General features: G+C 43.3%; 1 protein-coding gene across 1 annotated transcript in view; it reads right to left on the reverse strand.

The window, feature by feature from the left end:
- The window catches only part of LOC118360221 (protein kinase C zeta type), a 167,805-nt gene that overhangs the window by 41,525 nt on the left and 98,458 nt on the right, over positions 1–27,822 (reverse strand). Inside the window, 10 exon segments of the mRNA XM_035739493.2 lie at positions 1,993–2,072; positions 5,561–5,680; positions 5,891–5,978; positions 6,233–6,368; positions 6,833–6,919; positions 7,504–7,601; positions 12,982–13,176; positions 14,735–14,787; positions 16,311–16,401; positions 17,618–17,749. Coding sequence (XP_035595386.2) covers positions 1,993–2,072; positions 5,561–5,680; positions 5,891–5,978; positions 6,233–6,368; positions 6,833–6,919; positions 7,504–7,601; positions 12,982–13,176; positions 14,735–14,787; positions 16,311–16,401; positions 17,618–17,749 — 1,080 coding nt within the window.

Raw genomic sequence — 27,822 nt, forward strand, 5'->3', positions numbered from 1 at the left:
GTGCATTTAACTCTAATTAACCTATCCTCTGCAGCAGAGATAACTCTGGGTCTTCCTTTCCTGTGGTGGTCCTCATGAGAGCCAGTTCCATCATAGCGCTTGATGGTTTTTGCGACTCTACTTGAAGAAACTTACAAACCACATTGACTGACATTCATGTCTTAAAGTAATGATGGGCTGTCATTTCTGTTGTTGCCATAATATGGACTTGGTCTTTTACCAAATAAAGCTTATCTTATCTTAAAGCTTATCTTATATCTATATCTATATACCACCCCTACCTTGTCACAACACAACTGATTGGCTCAAATGCATTAAGGAAATAAATTCCACAAATGTACAAGGCATACCTGTTAATTGAAATGTATTCCACCTCATGAAGCTGGTTGAGAGAATGCCAAGAGTGTGCAAAGCTGTCATCAAGGCAAAGGGTGGCTACTTTGAAAAATCTCAAATATAAGATATATTTTGGTTTGTTTAACACTTTTTTGGTTACTACATGATTCCATTTGTGTTATTTCATAGTTTTGATGTCTTCACTATTATTCTACAACGTAGAAAATAGTAAAAAATAAAGTAAAACTCTGGATTGCGTAGGCGTTTCCAAACTTTTGACTGATCCTCTATACATAAACAATATCTAGAGTATTCTACACACTCACACACTCCTAGAGTATATTATACAGCATAAGCAAATCCAATGCAAGTTATTCTCTTTCATTCCCTCTCACAAGCACACGTGTACACACATACCACAGACATACCACATGCGGGTGTGCATGGATGTCTCATGGTAGGGTGGGATATGCAAAATGGGTCATGTTTGAGCACGTTCTGACCACTTCTGACATGGACAAACATGTATGGAAGGTTTTGTTTGCACCACAACAGAATCTCCCATAAGTGTTCAATAGGGCTGAGATCTGGTGACTGGCATGTATATGTCGTTGTCATGCTCATCAAACCATTCAGTAACCACTCGTGCTGTATGGATGGAGGCATTATCATCCTATGGGGGGCATAGCCTGGTAGCCAAAATAATGGCCTGCTGAGAATTTTTATATGTGACCCTAAGCATGATGGGACTTTAATTGCTTAATTAATTCAGGAACCACACCTGTGTGGAAGCACCTGTTTTCAATATAATTTGTGTCCCTCATTTACTTAAGTGTTACCATTATTTTGTCAGTTACCTGGAGGTTTCCCTGAGAGTTGTGCAAGGTTGGTAGAACCTTATTCAAAAGGATTCACAGCTGTAAAGGCCACCAAGTATTAACTCTGGGGTGTGAAGACATACACAATCAATCCATCCTCATTTTGTATTTCTTAGTCATTTGGACAATTTTCTATAATTTCTCTGTCACTTTGAAAATGTGGAGTAGGTTGTGTAGATCAGCAGGGAAAAAATACAATTTGATCCCTTTTTAGATTTAATTGCATGGCAGCAAAATGTGAAGACTGTGCAAGGAGTGTGTAGACTTTCACTAGTGACTGTATGTACTGTATGTATGTAACCAATTCCCTCAGCTGACTTCAACAGTGTGACGGTGTTCTTTTTCATCAGTACCATTATTTTATTATTAGCACCCTAACTAGCAGAGGCTTAATGCATGTGATAAGCCAGTCCAAGGCCAGTCACACAATACTATACTGTGTCTTACTATAGCCATGCATATCGGGGATGATACACTCGCACACGTGTAGAAACAAATACACGTGTAAGTAACTGTAGTGGATGTGAAAGTCGGCCATAGCATAACACACAAAAAACATGTGAAAGCACACGCACACACAAACTCGCTGTCTCTCAGCCAAATGGGTAAGGCCTTCACAGAGTGGCTGTCATGTTGCTGTCCTAATATGGTCTTGGCCACGTTCCTACACAAGCTGATTTCACTGAGCACTGCAAATAGACAGGGAGAGGAGGAGGGAAGGAGAGAGGGTTGGCCTGATTGGCCACACTGGGTTTACACTTCAGCGTTCTTCTCTCACCTTGTTTAAAAAGCCCTTCAGCACACTGGCGGCCTTCACCGACAGAGACCTTGGGATGCGAATGGGCTTTTCGAGAATAACTGTTTGGGGAAGACAGAGAAAAAGAATGATTGAGAAAGAGAGAGGGTAAGACAATCCTGCGAAGGGAGGGAGGCAAACAATTGGTGATTCACCATTCGGCCTGCCTGTGGGTCCCAGTGCCTGCTGCGTACGAGCGAGTGGGCGGAAGAGAGAAGAGGAGGAAGGATGAGGGGGCACTGTTCTGTGACTGTGTCAGTCGTGTGCAGCCTTGAGACTAAAGGCACTCACAATATTGGATCAACAGCCTGGACATTAAGAACACATGTGATGTAGTACAGCACGTTCGGTTTTTTGCAGCAGGAAACAGTTTGGTAGTATTGTGTAGAGCCTCATCTTGTGTTGGTTAGTTGGACTCACTGCCACTCTGGGTATGTCCCAATAATATCTCCTTCCTCCTGAGGTGTGCACATGTTCACTCCTCCCCACATTAAAAGCATTGGAATGGTGAAGGCCTGGGCTAGATGAAGTTTCTTAAACCAGTAATTTCCTGTTAAATCCATAAAGGCAAGTGAACAAGTGCGTACTTCGGGAGAAAGGAGAGGTTATTGGGACGCACTCTGTCGGGTCAAGTCAATCCTTGATTGACCTCAAATCCCCTCTCCCCCAGCAACACAACAAAACAGATAGATATTTCTAATTCCTCATCAAGAAACATTGCATGTCTAGGAGCAGACGAGGCGGACGCAAAGCCTCTCTGATGAACAGATTACAGACAGAAGAGTAGTGTTGTTTATCCTCTTCTTCCTAAATGCCCCCAGCCGGCCGGCCCGCTCTGTTGTGTTTGTTTACACTGAGTCCTAATGGAATGTTAACTGGATCCGTCACTGGCTGCATCTCAAATGGCTAGGGCTCTGTTCAAAAGTAGTGCACTATGTAGGGAATACGGTGCCATTTGGGATGCAGCCTCTGGTGGTGTTAAGGAGCTTGGCCTAGGGCCAGGGTTAGGAACACTGATGGTGGCATGTGTCTAGTCGTCGCCAGAAGGAAGGGTTGGGGAGTGGTATAGTATGGCAGAGCGTAGCATAGTATAGACGGAAAGCCAAGCAGACCGAAGGAAAAGGCAAACAGACAGACAAGCGGACAGACTGACAGTTAGTACAACACGTTCCATGACATTCTCATTTGGTTACAACCTAATTGTCATGGAATTTTGGATACCACCATGCCAACCCCGAACTCTGTCTGCATGTCTATGGTTCTGTGGTCTGGCATGTGTGCCAGGGTTTCCCAGGGTGAGGTTGGCACAGGTCAGGCTTGTGGCATAAGGCTAGCCCTCCCCTACAGAGAGAGGGGGTGGTTTCCGCTAGCGAGGTGGCATCAAGGAGACATGCTGGTTGCCCTGTGGGGGCGTGAGGAGGACCAAAAGGCTGGCAGATGCCCGTTTCAATGCCCATGCCCAGACTGCCATGGGTGGGCATGGTGGAGAGAGACTGGGGGGGGAGGTATGGAGGAATGTTCGCTACTGCAGGGTATGGGGGGGGGGTTGTAGTACAGGGTAGCACATACAAATATAATTACTGGCACGGACATCCCATTCAATCAATTCTATTTCTATGGTATAATACATTTACGGTCATACAGTTGTCTCTCCAGTGGTCTTGCCTTTCCAGATAGCTCTAGCTGTCCAAATGTATCATACTTATTTTTAGTGTAGAAATCTTTATCGGTTTTAACCCAAAATACATAAAACATATTGAGTGACGTGTGATGCGTTTGTGTGCTGTCTTATAGGGTTTTGGAGCACCAAAATGCTTTTAGTGCTCCATTATATAGATATAAAAAGTTAGACATATATAGGAATATTAAGTACTACTGTCCTGGATAATCATGCCCTTGAGTGGAGGAGTGAGTAGCCAATGTGTGGAGAGCATTTGTTTTTGTTTTTGACACAAAATGGCAACCATGCATCAAACCCGGTGGCTGCTACACATTGCGTAGTAGTAGGGGATGTCACACCTAACAATGTCAAACACTTTGAGACATTAGTTGTGTTCGAATACTCATACTAACCGCACTAACCGTACTATTTGTGACGCGAATTGAGTATATAGTATGCTTATTGGTCATAGTATGGATATAGTTAATATGCCAAATGTTCACGGTAGTTGTACAAAATATGAAGTATATACACTATTTCTGTACTTTAGGGCCCATAATGCAATTTTTCAGGAAATGGGTGTGGCTTCACATTGTTTCAAGATTTGAAGAAAATGGCGGAACATATGCAGTCGAAGTACAACGAGAGCGGATACAAATTCATTGCTTTAACTAATTATGACCAATGTTAAGAAAATGTTGAGCAATGTAATAAAGGAATGACTTTTCAAATAAGTTACCTTACACGTTATATTGGCTGACAATTTGTTAACTACGCTGTCCTCACGAACCACATAGCACATCATTACAGCAGTATGTTCCGGTATGTTAGCTAGCTAACTAACATTAGTAGTTATACATCAAACTTGCCAGTATATTAACTATATAGGATATCTAGCTAACTACCCAACGTTTGTTGACTTGATTATTCCCACTATTCTTAGCTTAGCTAAATGGTATAGTCATTGTGGTCCTTCTGTAGCACAGTTGGTAGAGCATGGCGCTTGTAACGCCAGGGTAGTGGGTTCGATTCCCGGGACCACCCATACGTAGAATGTATGCACACATGACTGTAAGTCGCTTTCGATAAAAGCGTCTGCTAAAATGGCATATATTATATATTATTATATTATATATTGTGCGTTCTCAATGGACATTCGGGTGTTTCTAAAATTTGCTCTGACTCTACTCTGATTTCAGAGCACTCTCGTCCGACTGTACCAGATCGCAGAATAATGAATTTACGAGCACTCAATGTCCCCTGTCAGTAAACGTCGGCAAAAAAATGCGTAATTAAAATTGTTGCCAGCAGCCTAGTTAAAGTCACCAACGCTCTAGATAACCAGAAAACTACCTAACCAGCTCTGCTAGGGCGAGTAAAATGGTCAGAGAGGTCTCATTTGTGTCTGGAAGTTGCTAGCTAGCTAGCTAGCCAACGTTAGCTGGGTGCTTGACTGCCGTTGTAAGGTCAGAACGCTCAAATCAACCCTACTCTTCGGCCCGAGCATCCAGTGTGTGCTCCGAGAGCGAAAAGCTCTGAATTTACAATCTGACAACGCTCTGAATTTACAATCTGACAATGCTCTGAATTTACGAGCTCACTCTGGCACTCCAGATTGAATTGAAAAACACACCAGGAGTCGTAAAATGTCTAACTAGTCATTTGTTATGCTAACTACCTAGCAAGAGGTTGCATAGCAACAGCATCAAATTCCAATAGACAGGCTAACGGCTAGTATGCTCAACTGAAAGCATACTGTTCATTTACAGTATACTAACATTAACTAATAGTATATAGTATGTAGTATATAGTATGGGTATTCGAACACAGCTATTGAGTGAGAAGAGCTGTTATGAATCCACATCATACTGTAGTAGAGGGATATCTCACCTTGGAAGAGGTACTCCTCTGTGTTCATGTCAGGATTGTCGGTGATGATGTCGAAAGGGGACCTCCCGGCCATCATCTCAAACATGAGCACACCTAACGCCCACCAGTCAACACTGAACCCTGGAGAGAGAGACACAGACAACGTCGGCCATCTTGGTTAGATTCAGCAATAGTATGGTAATGACAGCGATATGTTCATTCTTTTTTTCCACATATTTTGTATTTAATTGAAGTGGTAGTTTTTTACAATAACTCCTAAATAGCCAATTCCCAGAGCTGAGGTTCTCCCCATTCCCTCCATGTATGTGTTTGTTGATGGGAGGGACTCACCATAGTCTTCCCCTCTGAGGATCTCAGGGGCTATGTAGTTGGGGGTTCCACAGAATGTACTGGTGGTGTCTCCTGGTCTTATGCCCTCCTAATAGGGGGAAGGAAGGAGAAGGAGAGAGAGAAATGAGGGGGGAGAGAGAAGGTGGTGAAGGGGAAAGAGAGAGGGGGGAGTGGGGGAAAGATGGAGAGAAAGAAAGAGAGCCAGAGAAAGACAAGTGGAAGAGCGTGAGACATTCGATGTCTAGTGTATTGATCCACTTCTACATAATGAATGGGAAGTCAAGTAAGCAGCATAGTAGCAGTACCATAACAGTATACAGTAGGTCTGTGCATGGGTCTCACCTTGCACATCCCGTAATCTGTCAGCTTGATGTGTCCCTCGTGATCCAAGAGAACGTTGTCCAGTTTCAAATCTCGGTAGAGGATTCCCTTTTCATGCAGGAAATTGAGAGCGATACAAATTTCAGCAGCATAGAATCTGAAAGAAAAGAGGAAGATTTATTCAGGCATGCTTATCCTCGTTCAGAGAATTCCCGGCACCCAGACTCGGTGACACAGTTTGTCCAACTTACAGTTCCATTCGGACCTTCGCACAATGTAGAAAACATCCTGAGGCCCACATACAGTATATGGTATTATGTATATTATACGGGAAGGAGTTTCTAACGAATAGGTGATTTCTTTTCAATATTTACATTCTCCACCTCACAATTGGCATAGTGAGACGTGGTGGGCTAAATACTCGTGATTTCTCTACCTCTGGTGTGCTTTCCTGAAAAATGCAATATTGCCTATCATATTGGGACGTTAATACGGCCTATTCATCCTTAAAATAAATGGATAAGTTTATAGGTTAAAGGAAATGGCAGAGAGCCATGATTGAGGGTTCTATCCGTATGCTTTTGAAGTATCAGAGGAGCAGGAGGATGTTGCTGGTTTAACCTTGCGTGTTCTTCTGGTAGTTTCCGTTGCCGTTGCATATGAAACATCAGATCCCCTCCGTTGACGTACTCGATCACGAGAAATAACCTACAATCAGAAGAAATGGGAGAGGAGAAGACGTTGGTAAACAATCCGTCTTGGAGTTTGAATGCAGCCTGAGTGGCCCTCTTTACCAAGATTGCCATTTTCCAAAACAATAGCTAGTATTATCATCATTGGCCAACTGAAGGCTGCATGTCAAATTGAATGCCCATTATCTGGCTAAATATGATTTTAAAGTTCTTCATTAAAAAGAAAATATATATTTTACCTTGGTGAACATGTGTGACAAAAGACCGGGTAATAATGACTGACTCCAATCCCTCTAAAAATGTATGTTTGGTTTCACTTTAAGTCATGGTTCATGGTCTTATGGTAAAGGCTCTCATAGCCTACCTCTAATTGACTACAACTATACATTTCTTTACTTACAATGAAAAGTCTGTCATTGAATGTGTCACTTTTCCCAGAAGCCACAGCTCCGTAGTTTCTTACTTCACATAATGAATAGTGAGCAATTCAGTTGCCTAGTTCCAAGGCCAGTGGAACAATTGTAGAGAAATGGATTCATTTCACCTCTATTTAGCCTGAGTATAAGTCATTCAGAACCTATTCTCTGTCTGCCTCTTTACCTGCTCTCTGTCTGAAAGCAAGAGTGAAGGCCCACTAAGAACGGATTGGTGGACGCCTGCTCAAACACGTGCTTCTCTGTCTGCACCCAGTCAATGTCCTGTAAGGGAAACACACAAAGAGAGAGACAGAGAAAAAGACAAAACGTTAGCAACAATTTTGTCTTGTCCATACTCATTGCGGACGAGCTGCTCAACAAACAAACAGACCGAGATGCATGACGCCATGTACGACAGCCTTTGTAAATATACTGTATACAGTATTAGCATCCTTTCATGTCCATGTGCTGTCAAATCAGTTCCCCAGAGGAAGAAGTAGTGGAACATTAAGAAACAAAGCAGCCATTTTCTTTTCTCATTGCAATGGTACAATACAAGAAGGTTCTCTTCTCTAAGCCACTTTTCATTCAACCCACTGGATTTCTACTCTATCGGTATTAACCCTTTAGATTCGACTACATTTAATAAACAAGGAAAGAGAGTAAATTTACTAGTAAATTGATCCAAGTTAGATCCCGATGTAGGTAGGTGTCGCCCTAATGATGACCTAAACTGTCTTCTTTCAGACAACAATAGAAGGCCTAACACTTAAGTCATGGAAAATACAGTCTGCTCCATAAGTATTGGAATCCTTGATAAAGATGAGAAAAAAATACCGTAAAAAAGATATAATACAAATACTGAGCTATATTGTATGCGCCAAAACTTTGGGAAATGATTATTTTTATACTAATACTCAGAGAAAGCACAAACAAAATGTAAAATATGGGGGTCAAAATGATTGGCAACCCTGTTTCCAATACTCTAGCACCCTCCACTTGCGAGGATAGCGACAGTGAGCACGTTCTAAAACGTTATATGAGAACACGTTGGGAGGAGTCTTACACTATCCTCCTTACAGAATCTTTCCAGATCCTTCGTCTGCACTTATGGACTGCCCTCTTCAATTCAGAGATGGCCATTGCAATATGTTGATGTTGTGGTCATTTAATCATTTCTTTGTGTGCTTGGGGTTATTGTCTTGCTAGAATATCCACTTGTGGCCAAGTGCCATCCTCCTGGCAGAGGCAATGAATGGGATAAATAAGTATCTCAAAGACAAAACAAATTAAGAAATATACACATTTCAGTGTCTACATGGTACATCATTAATTTGTAGTTATTACTCAGTACTAATACTGGACAGAGGGGAAACCAAAAGGCACAATCACAAATAAGAGCACTAAGTTAGAGAAATAGGCACCTTATGTTCTCTTACTCTGACAAATGAAGGAGTAAAAATAGGCAAACGACACATGCATAAACATCACACTAAACACGGCATTTAAAGGAAACCATTTCCAACCCCATAATGACCACCTAGATGTAACGTGTAAAATGAGGAGCTCCACTCTAAGCTTCACAAAAAACTCAGTAACCTGTTGTAAGTGTAGACTAAGTCATACCCTATGCACAATAAATCTTTCTCTCACACAAACACACGTTCACACACAGAGAGCTGTAGAAATCAGAGCACTTTCATTTCCGAGCCCAAGCCAGAGTTGACAGACAGTGAGCCGATTACAGAGCTCTGCCTGCGATTGTGCCAGGAAGACAAACATCTGTTGCTTTTTCCAGGCCGTGAACTTATACTCCTTCTGACTAAAGTCTTTGGATGGGTGGGTCTCTGCACTCTCTATCCATCTCTAGACTTTATGCTTGTTGTTTACAAAACGCCAATCTACTCATAGAAGCAGACAATGAAATAATTCACTAATATAAAATGGAGATAGCCCTCAGTGGTTCTGGCATCGTCACAGAAGCGATCAATAGCAATTGTTGATCAGTGTGCCCTCGATCCATCTCTATGGCTCAATGGCAAAGAGCAGAGGTGTGCCGTCTCTCCATCTCTATGGATCAATGGCAAAGAGCAGAGGTGTGCCGTCTCTCCATCTCTATGGATCAATGGCAAAGAGCAGAGGTGTGCCGTCTCTCCATCTCTATGGATCAATGGCAAAGAGCAGAGGTGTGCCGTCTCTCCATCTCTATGGATCAATGGCAAAGAGCAGCGGTGTGCCGTCTCTCCATCTCTATGGATCAATGGCAAAGAGCAGCGGTGTGCCGTCTCTCCATCTCTATGGATTAGGAGTTCAGTTGTGAAGCTTTAAACCTTTGGATAGATAGCTGATCCTAGATCTTGAAGGCAACTTGTGCTTCAGACTAGCATAGTGAATCCTATGATAACCACAACCTTCTACAATAGCCAAGAATAATGCATTTATTTAATTAAAGTAATGGACAATTAATATTGGCTGTCCAACCTTCTTCCTCCATTCCGTGTTCTCTCACAATACAGATGGATTCAATCTTTATCTTATGCATAACATTGCAAATTCCTATTGGTTCATTTGACTTCATTAGTAGTAATAGAGGCTTAAGTCTCTTTCTGCTGACACCTTTGATGTCAGGCTTTACTAAATTAATTAATAACTAACCACATACTGTATACAGTGGCAAGAAAAAGTATGAGAACCCGTTAGAATTACGTGGACTTCTGCATAAATTGGCAATAAAATTTGATCTGAACTTGATCCAAGTCACAACAATAGACAAACACAGTCTGCTTAAACTAATAACACAAAAACAAGTATACGTGTTCATGTCTTTATTGAAAACACTGTGTAAACATTCACAGTGTAGGGTGGGAAAAGTATGTGAACCCTTGGATTTAATAACTGGTTGACCCTCCTTTGGCAGCAATAACCTCAACCAAAATGTTTTTGTAGTTACGGATCAGACCTGCACAACGGTCAGGAGGAATTTTGGACCTTCCTCTTTACAAAACTGTTTCGGTTCCACGATATTCTTGGGATATCTGGTGTGAATCACTCTCGAGGTCATGCCACAGCATCTCAATCGGGTTGAGGTCAGGCAGGACTGACTGGGCCACTCCAAAGGGCGTATTTTCTTCTTTTCAAGCCATTCTGTGTTGTTGTCCTGTTGCATCATTTAACTTCTGTTGAGCTGCAATTGGCGGAATGTCTTGATAAACTTGGGAATTCATTTTTCCATTGATGATAAGCAAGCTGCCCTGAGGCAGCAAAGTAGCACCAAACCATGATGCTCCCTACCTCCACCATCCTTTACAGTTGGGATGAGGTTTTGATGGTGGTGTGCTGTGCCTTTTTCTCTCCACACATAGTGTTGCGTGTTCCTTCCAAACAACACAACTTTAGTTTAATCTGTCCACAGAATATTTTGCCAGTAGCGTTGTGGAATATCCAGGTGCTCTTTTGCAAACTTCAGACGTGCAGCAATGGGGTATTTTGGACAGCAGTGGCTTCTTCCGTGGGGTCCTCTGCGTGGTCCCATGGTTTTTATACTTGTGTACTATTGTTTGTACAGATGAACATGGTACCTTCAGGTGTTTGGAAATTGCTCCCAAGGATAAACCAGACTTGTGGAGGTCTACCATTTTTATGAGATCTTGGACGATTTCTTTTGATTTTCCCATGTTGTCAATCAAAGAGGCACTGAGTTTGAAGGTAGGCATTGAAATGCATCCACAGGTACATCTCCAATTAGCCTATCAGAAGCTTCTAAAGACATGATATTCTCTGGAATTTTTCAAGCTGTTTAAAGGCACAAGTCAACTTAGTGTATGTAAACTTCTGACCCACTGAAATTGTGATACAGTGAATTATAAGTGAAACAATTGTTGGAAAAAGACTTGTGTCATGCACAAAGTAGATGTTCTAACCGACTTGCCAAACCTATAGTCTGTTAACAAGAAATTTGTGGAATGGTTGAAAAACAAGTTTTAATTACTCGAAACCACGTGTATGTAAACTTCCCACTTCAACTGTAGATGTTAGCATCTTCCAGAGATTTCTGTAAGTCTTTAGCTGACACTAGGATTCTTCTTAACCTCATTGAGCATTCTGCGCTGTGCTCTTGCAGTCATCTTTGTAGGACGGACACTCCTAGGGAGAGTAGCAACAGTGCTGAAATGTTGTCTTAACGTACTGTTGTAACCCTTTCCAGCTTCATGCAAGGCAACAATTCGTAATCTTAGGTCTTCTGAGATCTCTTTTGTTCGAAATTTTGTGAGTGTTTATGGGGCAGGGCAGCTCTAACCAAAATCTCAAATCTTGTTTCATTGCTTCGACTCCAGGTTAGTTGACTCCTGACTCCAATGATCTTTTGGAGAAGTCATTAGCCTCGGGGTTCACATACCTTCCCCAACCTACAATGTGAATGCTTAAATGATGTATTCAATATAGACAAGAAAAATACAATAAGTTGTGTGTTATTAGTTTAAGAACACTGTATGTCTATTGTTGTGACTTAGAGATCAGATCAAATGTTATGTCAAATTTATGCAGAAATCCAGGTCATTTCAAAGGCTTCACATACTTTTTCTTGCCACTATATGGCATGAATGCATTTATACATGTATAGAATCTATAATATACGGTGTGATATCCACTAAAAAACATTGGGAGAGATCTATAAAGAGAGATCTACAAAGAGAGATCTACAAAGAGAGATCTACAAAGAGATCTATAAAGAGATCTATAAAGAGAGATCTATATAGAGAGATCTATAAAGAGATCTATAAAGAGAGATCTATAAAGAGAGATCTATAAAGAGATCTATAAAGAGATCTATAAAGAGAGATCTACAAAGAGAGATCTATAAAGAGAGATCTATAAAGAGAGATCTATAAAGAGAGATCTACAAAGAGAGATCTACAAAGAGAGATCTACAAAGAGAGATCTACAAAGCTCTGAACGGCCATACTATGCAAGATAAACAGGGAGCGGGAGAAATGTAACCACTGTAAAAGTTAAAATATCGATGTATAATCCCGAATTGCCCCTTTAACGGTATGTTGAGTGGCAATAGAAGGAATGGTCCTTTCCACGTGGGTCATTTTGGCAATGTTGTTACGTCCATCTCTTAGTCGTCCATTGAAAAGTGAAGAACTCAGAGCTCAATGATTACATTACTATCATCAGAGGACAATCAATCCAAAATGTCTATCCTCTCCCTCTGTAGTAGTTCTGTCATTAATCTGGTGTGTTATGTCTAATAGCAATACCATAGCCCCACCTAGAGGTGGAAACTATAACATCTCTCAATTACTCTCGTCTCTACCCATCTTTCTCTCTTCCCGCTCTACTCTACCTCTTTCCCCCCTCATTTCATCTCCCCATCCTTTCATACCGCACCATTTCCTCCTTACTTTAATGACTTCTTCCACCCAGTCTCTCTCCCTTTCATCACCCTTCTGTTTACTCATCCCTACTTCACTCCTCCTCATCTTTTTTCTGTCCTTTTCCGCCCCAAGATCCTCTCGTCTTCCTATTTCACCACTGCACGTCCATTGACTTCTCCCTGCCTACTCTACAGATCCATCTCTCTACCTCCCTTTTCCTCCTCTCCCCATTTCTCTCTCCCTTCCCCTCTTTCCCTCCCTCTCGCCCTCCTCCCTCTCACCTCGTCGTCGTGCACCAGTTCCTTCTTGACCACCTTCATGGCGTAAATCTGTTCGTTCTTCTTGAGTCGCACCAGCAGCACCTTGGCGTAGCTGCCACGGCCGATCACCCGGATCAGGTCGAAGTCCCCCAAGCCCAGCGCCAGCCCCTGGGAGATCTTGATGCCTTCGATCCCATCTACCACTGCTTTGATATCCTGTAAAGAAGGGTTGGATGGGAGAGAAACATTATGAAAGAGACATACAGTGAGCTCAAAAGTATTTGGCCAGTGATCATTTTGTTGTTGTTTAGGCTCTGTATTCCAGCACTTTGGAATTGAAATTATACAATGACTATGAACTTAAAGTGCAGACTGTCAGCTTTCATTTGAGGGTATTTTCATCCATATTGGGTGAACCGTTTAGAAATTACAGCATGTTTTGTACATAGTCGCCCCATTTTAGGGGACCAAAAATATTTAATTTATGTATATTAAAGTAGTAAAATGTTAGGTATTTGGTATACCTAGCACGTAATGATAACATCAAGCTTGTGACTCTACGCATTTGTTGTTTTGGTTATGTTTCAGATTATTTTGTGCCCAATAGAAATGAATGGTAAATAATGTATTGTGTCATTTAGGAGAAACTTAATGTAAATAAAAATAGAAAATGTTTCTAAACACTTCTACATTAAAAAAAAATGCTAACCTCCCCTGTTATTGTAATAGTGAGAGGTTAGCATGTCTTGGGGGTATGATATAAAATGCTAACCTCCCCTGTTATTGTAATAGTGAGAGGTTAGCATGTCTTGGGGGTATGATATAAAATGCTAACCTCCCCTGTTATTGTAATGGTGAGAGGTTAGCATGTCTTGAATGATCCAATGTATGATATAAAATGCTAACCTCCCCTGTTATTGTAATAGTGAGAGGTTAGCATGTCTTGGGGGTATGATATAAAATGCTAACCTCCCCTGTTATTGTAATGGTGAGAGGTTAGCATGTCTTGGGGGTATGATATAAAATGCTAACCTCCCCTGTTATTGTAATAGTGAGAGGTTAGCATGTCTTTGGAGTATGACATTTACAGTTTTGCACGCCCAATTTTTCAGTTTTTGATTTGTTAAAGAAGTTTGAAATATCCAATAAATGTCCTTCCACTTCATGATTGTGTCCCACTTGTTGTTGATTCTTCACAAAAAAATACGGTTTTATATCTTTATGTTTGAAGCCTGAAATGTGGCAAAAGGTCAAAGTTCAAGGGGGCCGAATACTTTCGCAAGGCACTGTATGTGTTTAGCTTTCTCACTCATCATTATTCAAGATTCATTCAGGACTATCCGTAATCATGGTAGCATCCACATTAATGTAGAAGTGTTTAGAAACATATTCTATTCTTATTTACAATAAAAGTCCACCAATAATAATCTGAAACACAACCAAAACAAACAGCAAATGCATCTAACAAGTTTGTAGAGTCACAAGCTTGATGTTATCATTGCGTGCTATGAATATGGGACCAAATAATTAACTGTAACAGAGCCAAAACAACAAAAATGTGTCACTGTCCCAATACTTGTGGCACTCACTGTAGATAACCGTGCACTGTTGAAAGGTCCTGCAGTGTATTTAGTGTAGCGTTTCGACCCAAAGGTTCCTGTCAGGCTTGAGGGAAGCGTTATGGTCATAGATAGAGCTAGTGCCATGCACATGTTGATATGATAAGCATATTTATTATAAGAATGCATTATTTACTGTGTCTGAATAAACTCACCTCGGAGTCCTCTTCAACTTTGTCCATCTTGCAATTGTGTGGTAGGAAAGGTACTGAAGACAAGAGAGAAATAACTTGTTACTACCTAAGCGTTAATGCAGTCCTACCTAGAGTGGACTGAGGATTAAAAACCTTAGAGATCTCTATAGTCTACAGACATTTCCATTTTAATAGGGTGTTCCACAAGAATCCATGGCTCTATCTCGAATCTCCTCGTCTCTTCAACCGTATTGGAGAAGAAGGTCCAAGATCAGTTTGAGAAAGTCCTTATCCATTGGGTGAGAAGGTCAGAAGGGACCACTCACCTTCTCATCCAATGGGTTTTGAGATTGAGGCAAAGAGAGAGGATGTGAGGAATCAAGGAAATGCAATTGAGATTCTCCCGTTGACTCCTTCTCAATGAATCTTTCCTTGATTCCTTGCCTCCTCTCAAAGGAGCATTGTGGGACCTATAGTTCACCCTTGTGACCAGCAGAGGGCCCAATGCTGTTCAGAGTGAGGATCAGCTTTTTCCTGCCACTGCCCAAATCTAATTATTATTGTACTATACTATTGTATAACCTACTGTCTAGTCTGCTGCTGGATGAGTGACCACCTATTGGGTGTCCAACCTTCACACTAACCCTGATAGAGAACGAGTGCACAAAAACAAGGAAGGCCCTGTGCACAGCAGTGCATCTTGTTTCTACCAGAAGCAGCACCTTGAACAACTGGGGTAAAAATCACACACTTAGAAATATATAGTTTTTCTTATTATTTTGCAAATTGTGCTGTGCAGAATAGCACATGCAACTTTCTGATCAGTCTGTAAACAACAAAGGCATACTGATTCAAACATGCTCTTTCACTGTTCCATGGCTAGTTATTGGTTTTCCTTGAATAGTGCCTTTTAAAGCCTTTGAAATGAGTGTTCACAAAGTGTCTCATGGTAGGAGTGCTGATTTAGGATCAGTTTTGCCTTTTCATAAGGAATAAGAAAGATCAGCACTGCTACTCTGAGAACCGTTTTTGCATACAGGCCCAAGCCCAATGTATCAAGACAATGAGACCAAGCCTGGACTTTTGTGGTCTTGAGTGGTCTCAAGGCTAAGACCACAATATATCTTATTTGACTACATCACATATTAAAGGTTGAGTAAGTAAGAATTTTGTTCACAAATGTACCAAAATGTATATTATATGTAAATAGTTTGTTGTTAGATGCTTCTCCCTACATATTTTTTTCAAAGCCATTTTAGCTGTCGCAATAGCTGTTCTGTTTGAACCGATTCGCAAATCACGGGAATTTGTTGCACAATGCAGAAGTTGGCTCCCTCCGAGGCATATGTTGCTAGGCAACCCCTATGCACTTGCCAGCATAGGCCTGCTCCCTCCCCCTCCGTGTGTGAGAAACATGCTAACAAATGTTTGTGCTATGAATCTCAATAAATACTGCACTCTGACCCACAAAACTGTAAGCAAGGAAAGTAATTTAGTTTTATTGGAATGTGCAACGGTTGTTGGTAAGTAATGAATCTGCTTGCTTCTAACATGACTTACTGCATCTTTAAGTCTATATTGTTTTATAGGAACTTACTTCCATCTGTATCCTCTGTGTCTTGAGGGAGGAGGTCCACCTCTTCACTCTTCTCATCTAAAGGGGGCTCCTGTGATGGCATGACTGGCTCCTGCCAAGAGAAGACAGGCAAATAGCCTCACATGGTTGAGACTGACAAAGAGCATCAAGCTAATCATGACTAGGTCCTTGGAGACACTGGGAAGAAGGGGATTTATTTTAAGAGGTGTTCCACGGTGACAAACATCTTAGGCACATAGATTCAACTTTTTAACAAAAGACCACATAAGTTGAGAAGTCTGCATATGTCTCACAACAAAGCACTTAAAATGTATTTTATGCAGTTCTAACCATGAGGCTCACCTCGCTATCTAATCAACAGGGAAATCTCATGTGCCATTTCAACGGGGATCAAAATGTTTGTTGATAGACAATCGTCAGATTACATGAAGAAACAAAACACAGCATAGAGATCTACTAAAGTGGACATTGGTTGACTATTGCCCTGGGTTTTCAGGCACCGGGTTTGCTTTAGTCGGGCTGATTGCAAGGACCCCTTAGATTCTGCATGTTAACCGTCTGTCACTAGAGATCAACCTCATGATGTCTCAGTATACAGTACACTGCAGTATGGGTGCATCCCAAATGGCACCCTGTTCCCTATATAGTGCACTTATTTTGAACAGGGCCCAGTTCTGGTCAAAAATAGTGCATTACATAGGGAATAGGGTGCCATTTTGGATGCAGCCTATATCTAAAGATAGTGGATGTGAAACTCGCCCATAGCATGTTAGCTGGAGTATATTGAGAACTAAAGCCAACTGTTTCTCATTAAATAACAGACCAGTCTTTTGCTCTGTTGACAAAGAAGGTTGGCTTTGAGTTATATATGTGTTGTACAAAAGGGTTAATTGCTAGTTCGATTCACGCTCATTCAGGACAGAATTTACTCTGTAACAAATATACACCAGTACTTCAAATAGTAATGTTTCATTTAGATGTGTTCATAATTCGCCATTTCATTCCTGAATGTAATCTTAATTTACTCAAAAGTTGAATAATTAAAATGCAAAACTTAGTTTCACCCTAATGCAGTTGAATAGTACCCCCCTCCCCCCTCAAAAATTCACTGAAGTTGGTGAAATGCTTATGAACACTGTGAATGCTCTATAAGCTCACCATTATGCCTTTTGCAATGCCATTTGTGAAGTGTCTATATAGTGCTTATGAAGGCTCTATAAATCATATGTGGTTCCGATGCTTTAACATGACGGATTGGGCAGAGTACTGTCCAATCCGTCATGAGATACTATATCTATGGTACTCACCATATGCCTTTGGCAGGTCAGAGGGACAAGTGTGTGACAGCGCTTATGGACCAGCAGTTTGCAGTTGATACACTTGTAGCCCTGCCTCCCCAGCCCCCATATCCTTTCACTGCAGTGGCCACAGTACGCTTTCTGTTAGGGACAGACAGAGACAAAATTGGGAGATAGTTAGTGTAACAACCCCTATCAGTCTGAGCTCATGATAATGGGGTTGACACTATCGCAGTCATTGATCAAGAATCAATGGATCAACAGGTGAGGCAGACACGTGAAGGAGATCATGATAGATGCAGAGTGGTTGAGTTAGGCCTAGGCACCATCTTACATCAACTGGGAGCATGCTTGTTTTGTTACAATCGGCTATACATTTCACAGGTATATATATATGCCATTTAACAGCCACTTTTATTTAAAGCGACTTAGCGTGTGCGTACATATGGGTGCTCCAGTGGGAATCAAACCCACACTGTTTTGTCTGGCCCAGACGCTATTAGGCTTATAACATCTGTGGTCCAGCACACATCAGAACCCGGACACTTAGGGACGTTATGTCTACCACAGGCATATCCACAAACACATTCGGAGCCAGTTGTTTATCAACAGTCTCAAAAGAGCGGCACCACAGTGCAATGAGTGCTGAAGTTAAAAGTGCCGTTGCCATGGAAACGCCATGCAAAGGAACTTCAAAGCTTAGCTACCCCTACCCCACCACTCCGCAGCCCAAACTGACTCGGAGAGAGACCGAAATAATAAAGAGAGAAAGAGATGGAGGGAGAGACAGAGTTTGAGAGGGAGAAAGAGAGGCAGCGGTTCGGGCGGTTCATAAATAAATCAAGACCAAATCTGTTTTCCCTCTCCGCTCAGTGCAGACGAGGGAGTAATTAAGGCGCCTGTTGTGAGGTGAGAAACTTTGAAGGCAGACTTTCCACACTCCCTGTCAAGACTTTGGGGAGCGCATTTCAATAGCAGAAGATACACGAGAGGCCATAACATATGCCATTTGTTCTTTAAAAGAGCCACAAGATCTTCAGATTCTTTTTTGACTCACTAGTTATGTTCAATGTTCCAAAGACACTAACACAAGGTAGGAAGGAGGAAATACTGAGGGACCAAAAACACAAGATGTTAGGCCTACAAAACAAACATATTTGGTCTTCTTGACTAGAAACATGCTGAATATGGACATTTTTGTGATTTAACACAAATTAAGAGTCACTTATAGCCCCGATGCAGTGTTCTTAAATATGAAATTTTAAAATTTTACCCCAAATTTTTTGAACGGTAGTGTATACCCCAAGTGGTCACTACTAATATTACTCTCTTGTCTGTTCTTCCCTGATGGGACAGTAAATTATTCCAGCGCGTATCTAGGATGGGGGGGGTATAGGGTGCTATTTGGGATGGACATCCTGTATGAGCCAGCTCACTGTCAGCTCCAAAATGGCTAATACACGTCTTCTCACTGGCTGGCCTTTGCTGGGCCATAATGCTGCTAAGCGCTAGGAGAGCACTAGGGAGGCAATGTGGAACGAGCCCAATTTAAAGTGCATTAGCTCGGCATGCAGTTGGCCCTGAGTCATAGTGGTTAAATCAACCTCTCAGAGACAAATTCCCCACTGCTCTGTTAGATAACAGACACTATATAGCCATCCCAGTCTGGGATATTTACATGGGATATTCAGTTGTGTGTGTGTGTGTACAGGAATGTTTTTCTCATAAAAAGGTTGCTAACAATGCAACAAAAATCTACAAGTGGACCCCCCCCTTCTGTAAATCAGCTTACCGTACACCAAAACTGACAACAAGTAAGTAATACATTTTATTGGAGAAAATTAAAACAATCCCTCTCCCGCGTCTCATTGGAAAGCTGTGAACTGACGGCTGCTTTGTTTGGGTTCCATATCCGCAGCACGCTAAAGGAGCTTCTAACTAGACAGGAGCTCCAGTCAGTCATCTCCCTAATGGAATGCTAGCTCATAGCTGAGAAGGCTAATGGCAGGAATACAACATTCTGATACATTACCCGCACCACAGCTACTAAAGGGACCCCATTATGTCTAATGGTAGGCATTCACAAATAATATTTGTTGTACGGGACGGAGGTAAGAGATGGAGATGGAGAGAGACAGAAGAGAGGGACAACAAGGGAGAGGGATAAAGAGAGGGAGGGCTGGTGTGAGGGATTGAGAGCGGGGGAGGGAGAGAGCAGATGAGAGAGAGGGAGGGATGAAGAGGGGTGGGAAAAGAATAGGGGAGAGGAGAAACCTGACCTACTTCTGCTGGATGACTTGTTTATACTGTATAGAGGAGCGAGATAAAAAAAGAGGGGAGAAGGAGGGATGGTGTGAGGCATGGAGGGGAGAGACGTTTGGGAAAGACTGCGCCAAAAAAGGACTTACTGTAAAACCATGTGCCGTGGCAACGATCGTACCCATAGTGACAAACGTGGCATCATAGTGACACAACTATCCACCTAAGACAAGCAATTTGGTGTGGCTGACAAATGAATGTACATGGAGGAAATACAGAAGGACAGATTATAGAAGCTTATAAAAATAGAACGTTTGCCAAAACTATACCAGTCTAATGTCTAAGCAAATAAACATGGCTCCAACATAACATTCAGTCTCTTCCAGCGCATCAGCGAGGGGGATGGGCTGCCTAATGGAGGTCTACTGGAATGAGGAGAATACAGTACAGTGCTGAATTGGCAGATCAGAGCTCTCAGTCTGGTCTAGACATCCACCAGTAGACAAAAGCACCCTAGGTCCATCCTGTATTTTGGTAATATCTTCAAGCACACGAGCCTTGCCCCTGACTCCCATTTCCTTTCAGATGCAATAGGTACTTAAGGGCCTGCCTTTAACAATATTACCCTCCTAGGCTCGCCGTCAAGCCAGAGTGGACACTAACACTGGCAGTGCATTAAAGCATTACAGCTAGATTGCCACAACAACATGCAGACGCATACACTTTCTGTCTCTAACCGTAAACTACCTGTCCAGTGAAAATCTCACTTATAAAAGTTCATATTCGGTTAACTCAAACCAAAATAATGTTGTTGACTCATCCTATACTCGTATTTGTGGCCAAAGTATAAATTGGAGAAAAAAATAATTAGAAAAGACCCACCTCAAACTTGTATATCAAACAGACCGTTTTTTTAAAAAACTTAATTTTTATTAGGTAACACTTTATTTGATGCTCTACATTTCAACTAACTATCTACTAACACTAACCCTCTCCAAACACCCCACAGGGCCGACATCCCCGTTATTTGCAAGAGGAAGCGTCACAGGTACAGAGGACAAAGAGCCGGATGCCTGGTCAGGACCCGAGAAGGCGAGTGGAAAAGCTCCCATTCCGTCAATACTACTCGCCAACGTGCAATCATTGGACAATAAATTAGATGAGGTACGATCACGAATATCCTACCAACGGGACATCAAAAACTGTAATATCCTATGTTTCACGGAATTGTGGCTGAATGACGACATGGATATTCAGCTTGCGGGATATACGCTGCACCGGCAAGATAGAACAGCACACTCCGGTAAGACGAGGGGGGCGGTCTGTGCATATTTGTAAAAACAGCTGGTGCACGAAATCTAAGGAAGTCTAGATTTGGCTCGCCTGAAGTAGAGTATATTGTGATAAATTGCAGACCACACTACTTGCCTAGAGAGTTTTCAGCTATACTTTTCGTGGCTGTTTATTTACCACCACAGATAGATGCTGGCACTAAGACCGCACTCAGTCAGCTGTATAAGGAAATAAGCAAACAGGAAACCACTCACCCATGTGGCGCTCCTAGTGGCAGGAGACTTTAATGCAGGGAAACTTAAATCAGTTCTACCAAATTTCTATCAACGTGTTAAATGTGCAACCAGAGGGAAAATAATTCTAGATCACCTGTACTCCACACACAGAGACGCGTACAAAGCTCTCCCTCGCCCTCCATTTGGTAAATCCGACCACAACTCTATCCTCCTGATTCCTGCTTACAAGCTAAAATTAAAGCAGGAAGCACCAGTGACTCGGTCTATAAAAAAGTGGTCAGATGAAGCAGATGCTAAACTACAGGAAAGTTTTGCTATCACAGACTGGAACATGTTCCGGGATTCTTCCGATGGCATTGAGGAGTACACAACATCAGTCACTGGCTTTATCAATAAGTGCATCGTCTTCCCCACAGTGACTGTACGTACATACCCCAACCAGAAGCCATGGATTACTGGCAACATTCGCACTGAGCTAAATGGTAGAGTTGACGCTTTCACGGTGCGGGACTCTAACCCGGAAGCTTACAAGAAATCCTGCTATGCCCTGCGACGAACCATCAAACATGCAAAGCGTCAATACAGGGCTAAGATTGAATCATACTACACCGGCTCCGATGCTTGTCTTATGTGGCAGGGCTTGCAAACTATTACAGACTACAAAGGGAAGCACAGCCACGAGCTTCCAAGTGACACAAGTCTACCAGACGAGCTAAATCACTTCTATGCTCGCTTCGAGGCAAGCAACACTGAGGCATGCATGAGAGCATCAGCTGTTCCGGACGACTGCGTGATCACGCTCTTCGTAGCCGACGTGAGTAAGACCTTTAAACAGGTCAACATACACAAGGCTGCGGGGCCAGACGGATTACCAGAACGTGTGCTCCGTGCATGTGCTGACCAACTGGCAGGTGTCTTCACTGACATGTTCAACATGTCCCTGATTGAGTCTGTAATACCAACATGTTTCAAGCAGACCACCATAGTCCCTGTGTCCAAAACACTAAGGTAACCTGCCTAAATGACTACAGACCCGTAGCACTCACGTCCGTAGCCATGAAGTGCTTTGAAAGGTTGGTAATGGCTCACATCGACACCGTTATCAAAGAAACCCTAGACCCACTCCAATTTGCATACCGCCCCAACAGATCCACAGATGATGCAATCTCTATTGCACTCCACACTGCCCTTTCCCACCTGGACAAAAGGAACACTTATGTGAGAATGCTATTCATTGACTACAGCTCAGCGTTCAACACCATAGTACCCTCAAAGCTCATCACTAAGCTAAGGATCCTGGGACTAAACACCTCCCTTTGCAACTGGATCCTGGACTTCCTTCGCCCCCAGGTGGTGAGGGTAGGTAGCCACACATCTGCCACGCCGATCCTTTACACAGGAGCTCCCCAGGCGTGCGTGCTCAAGTCCCCTCCTGTACTACCTGTTCACCCACAACTGCATGGCCAGGCACGACACTAACACCATCATTAAGTTTGCAGACAACACAACAGTGGTAGGCATGATCACCGACAACAACGAGACGGCCTATAGGGAGGAGGTCAGAGACCTGGCCGGGTGGTGTCAGAATAACAACCTATCCCTCAAAGCAACCAAGACAAAGGAGATCATTGTGGACTTCAGGAAAAGGAGGACCGAGCATGCCCCATTCTCATCGACGGGGCTGTAGTGGAGCTTCAAATACCTTGGTGTCCACATCAACAACAAACTAGAATGGTCCAAACACACCAAGACAGTCATGAAGAGGGCACGACAAAGCCTATTCCCCCTCAGGAAACTAAAAAGATTTGGCATGGGTCCTGAGATCCTCAAAAAATTCTACAGCTGCTGGCATCACTGCCTGGTACGGAATTACTCCGCCCACAACCGTAAGGCTCTCCAGAGGGTAGTGAGGTCTGCACAAAGCATCACCGGGGGCAAACTACCTGCCCTCCAGGACACCTACACCACCCGATGTCACAGGAAGGCCATAAATATCATCAAGGACAACAACCACCCGAGCCACTGCCTGTTCACCCCGCTATCATCCAGAAGGCGAGGTCAGTACAGGTGCATCAAAGCAGGGACCGAGAGACTGAAAAACAGCTTCTATCTCAAGGCCATCCGACTGTTAAACAGCCACCACTAACATTGAGTGACTGCTGCCAACACACTGACTAAACTCCAGCCACTTTAATAATGGGAATTGATGGAACTTGATGTAAAATATATCACTAGCCACTTTAAACAATGCTGCTTAATATAATGTTACATACCCTACATTATTCATCTCATATGTATATGTATATACTGTACTCTATATTATCTTTATGTAATACATGTATCACTAGCCACTTTAAACTATGCCACTTTGTTTACATACCCTACATTACTCATCTCATTTGTATATACTGTACTCGATACCATCTACTGCATCTTGCCTATGCCGTTCTGTACCATCACTCATTCAGATATCTTTATGTACACTTTATGTACATTTATCCCTTTACACTTGTGTGTATAAGGTAGTAGTTTTGGAATTGTTATGTTAGATTACTCGTTGGTTATTACTGCATTGTCGGAACTAGAAGCACAAGCATTTCGCTACACTCGCATTAACATCTGCTAACCATGTGTATGTGACAAATAAATTTGATTTGATTTGGCAATTGCTCGGCCTCTGAATGCAAGGCACTACAGAGGGTAGTGCGTACGGCCCAGTACATCACTGGGGCTAAGCTGCCTGCCATCCAGGACCTCAACACCAGGCGGTGTCAGAGGAAGGCCCTAAAAATTGTCAATGACCCCAGCCACCCCAGTCATAGACTGTTCTCTCTACTACCGCATGGCAAGAGGTACCAGAGTGCCAAGTCTAGGACAAAAAGGCTTCTCAACAGTTTTTACCCCCAAGCCATAAGACTTCTGAACAGGTAACCAATGGTAACCCGGACTATTTGCATTGTGTGCCCCACCAACCCCTCGTTTTACACTGCTGCTACTCTCTGTTTATCATATATTCATAGTCACTTTAACTATACATTTATGTACATACTACCTCAATTGGGCCGACCAACCAGTGCTCCCGCACATTGGCTAACCGGGCTATCTGCATTGTGTCCCACCACCCGCCAACCCCTCTTTTACGCTACTGCTACTCTCTGTTCATCATGTATGTATAGTCACTTTAACCATAACTACGTGTACATACTGCCTGACTAACCGGTGCCTGTATGTAGCCTTGCTACTGTATATAGCCTCGCTACTGTATATAGCCTGTCTTTTTACTGTTGTTTTATTTCTTTACATACCTATTGTTCACCTAATACCTTTTTTGCAGTATTGGTTAGATCCTGTAAGTAAGCATTGTATTCAGCGCACGTGACAAATTTACTTTGATTTGATCCCTTACCCTAACTCTTTTAAAAATAAATAATTTATTGAATGTTTACAATATACCTGCAGTGAAGCCGCTCAATAACTACATCACTAGTCATCTAACAGACTCCCATCCAGAGTGACACACAGAAGCAACCAGGGTCAACGCCCTGCTCAAGGGCACGTCGACAGATCTCCCACAAGGTCAAAAAACAGGGACCCGAGCCAGCAATCCATCAGCCCAACCGCCAGCCCTCCAAGATCCCCCCACAGTTCCCCAAGAGCTGCCCCTCAAAGTTTGAGTGCATGTATGGCACTATTTACCTGTCTGTGCGTATTTGATTGAGTGTGTGTGTATATGCATGTGCACAAACACCTGCACGGCATCAGCCAAACCGGCATTAGCTGTAAAAACACTGCCCCTCAGTGTCATTCAAACATACTTTTTGTTATGTTTCATTTTGACTTCCTTTTTTTCTACTTTTATCTTTGACTTTCATTCTATCCCCCGCCCAGCAACTTCACCCCCACTTGTCTCCAATTCCACATCCCAACCCTCAGCCCCTCCCACCTCTCTCTGCTGGCCACCCACTTCGGGTTTACACACACACACACACACACACACACACACACACACACACACACACACACACACACACACACACACACACACACACACACACACACACACACACCTTTCAATTATGCTGGGATGTTTAACAAACCATTTCAATCTAGCTAATCGAATAGAATCCACAGATTGCGAGTTGAAAATAAATATTTTTACTAAGAGTATTAGTATATTACTATTTGACTCACCCAGTCTCTCCAGATCTCCCAACAGTACTATTTCTAGAGTCAATTTTAGATCAATGTTCTGCATTTTCAGCAATTCCTGAACCTGAGACCTGAGAGCAATACTAAAATAAATGGTCTATTGATTTCTGCAGAGCTGTGATGATTGAATGCCCCAAATATTCAAAGAATTCTTGCCACCATCAAAATTATCTAATAATTTTAGCTGAAAAGCACTAAGTCTTGAATCTTGCATCATTTTATATATCAACTCATACACCCTGTATCATGGAATCGGTACATCAAAAATCTCTTCCCAATTATTTTAAAATCTGTATGGCACAGCTATCAACATCGTGGTCCTCAAATTAAACTGGTATGCTTTCCTATTTATGCTATTATTATTCCTCCACCAGTTTTGTGGGGTGCGCCCACAAACACCATTCTGTCGTTGGGGGGGCGCGCCCACAAACACCATTCTGTCGTTGGGGGGGCGCGCCCACAAACACCATTCTGTCGTTGGGGGGGCGCGCCCACAAACACCATTCTGTCGTTGGGGTGCGCCCACAAACACCATTCTGTCGTTGGGGTGCGCCCACAAACACCATTCTGTCGTTGGGGTGCGCCCACAAACACCATTCTGTCGTTGGGGTGCGCCCACAAACACCATTCTGTCGTTGGGGTGCGCCCACAAACACCATTCTGTCGTAGGGGTGCGCCCACAAACACCATTCTGTCGTGGTGCGCCCACAAACACCATTCTGTCGTAGGGGTGCGCCCACAAACACCATTCTGTCGTAGGGGTCGCCCACAAACACCATTCTGTCGTAGGGGTGCGCCCACAAACACCATTCTGTCGTAGGGGTGCGCCCACAAACACCATTCTGTCGTTGGGGTGCGCCCACAAACACCATTCTGTCGTTGGGGTGCGCCCACAAACACCATTCTGTCGTTGGGGTGCGCCCACAAACACCATTCTGTCGTTGGGGTGCGCCCACAAACACCATTCTGTCGTTGGGGTGCGCCCACAAACACCATTCTGTCATTGGGGTGCGCCCACAAACACCATTCTGTCGTTGGGGTGCGCCCACAAACACCATTCTGTCGTTGGGGTGCGCCCACAAACACCATTCTGTCGTTGGGGTGCGCCCACAAACACCATTCTGTCGTTGGGGTGCGCCCACAAACACCATTCTGTCGTTGGGGTGCGCCCACAAACACCATTCTGTCGTTGGGGTGCGCCCACAAACACCATTCTGTCGTTGGGGTGCGCCCACAAACACCATTCTGTCGTTGGGGTGCGCCCACAAACACCATTCTGTCGTTGGGGTACGCCCACAAACACCATTCTGTCGTTGGGGTGCGCCCACAAACACCATTCTGTCGTTGGGGTGCGCCCACAAACACCATTCTGTCGTTGGGGGGGCGCGCCCACAAACACCATTCTGTCGTTGGGGGGGCGCGCCCACAAACACCATTCTGTCGTTGGGGGGGCGCGCCCACAAACACCATTCTGTCGTTGGGGTGCGCCCACAAACACCATTCTGTCATTGGGGTGCGCCCACAAACACCATTCTGTCGTTGGGGTGCGCCCACAAACACCATTCTGTCGTTGGGGTGCGCCCACAAACACCATTCTGTCGTTGGGGTGCGCCCACAAACACCATTCTGACGTTGGGTTGCGCCCACAAACACCATTCTGTCGTTGGGGTGCGCCCACAAACACCATTCTGTCGTTGAGGTGCGCCCACAAACACCATTCTGTCATTGGGGTGCGCCCACAAACACCATTCTGTCGTTGGGGTACGCCCACAAACACCATTCTGTCGTTGGGGTGCGCCCACAAACACCATTCTGTCGTTGGGGTACGCCCACAAACACCATTCTGTCGTTGGGGTGCGCCCACAAATACCATTCTGTCGTTGGGGTGCGCCCACAAACACCATTCTGTCGTTGGGGTACGCCCACAAACACCATTGACGGGGCAAAACAAGGCAACCCGTTAAATAGGCCACCATCAGCAGCCATCTTGAATCATGCATATCCAGACAGCTGTGGCAGTGACTTGACTATCAGTCATGTATTATTCAACCACTAAGTGTTTGTGAATGAATGTACTGTACTAGCTGAACTACTCTGTACAGTAGTAGTAGTAGTAGAGGATTGTTAACACTTTCACACCTTCGTTCAAAAATACCAACAAGGTCTGTTCTCATCAAATTCTTAAGTGACCGTTTTATTAAATGGATAGTTCACCCA

Source organism: Oncorhynchus keta, chromosome 27, assembly GCF_023373465.1.
Source record: "Oncorhynchus keta strain PuntledgeMale-10-30-2019 chromosome 27, Oket_V2, whole genome shotgun sequence".
NCBI classification, from domain to species: Eukaryota; Metazoa; Chordata; class Actinopteri; order Salmoniformes; family Salmonidae; genus Oncorhynchus; species Oncorhynchus keta.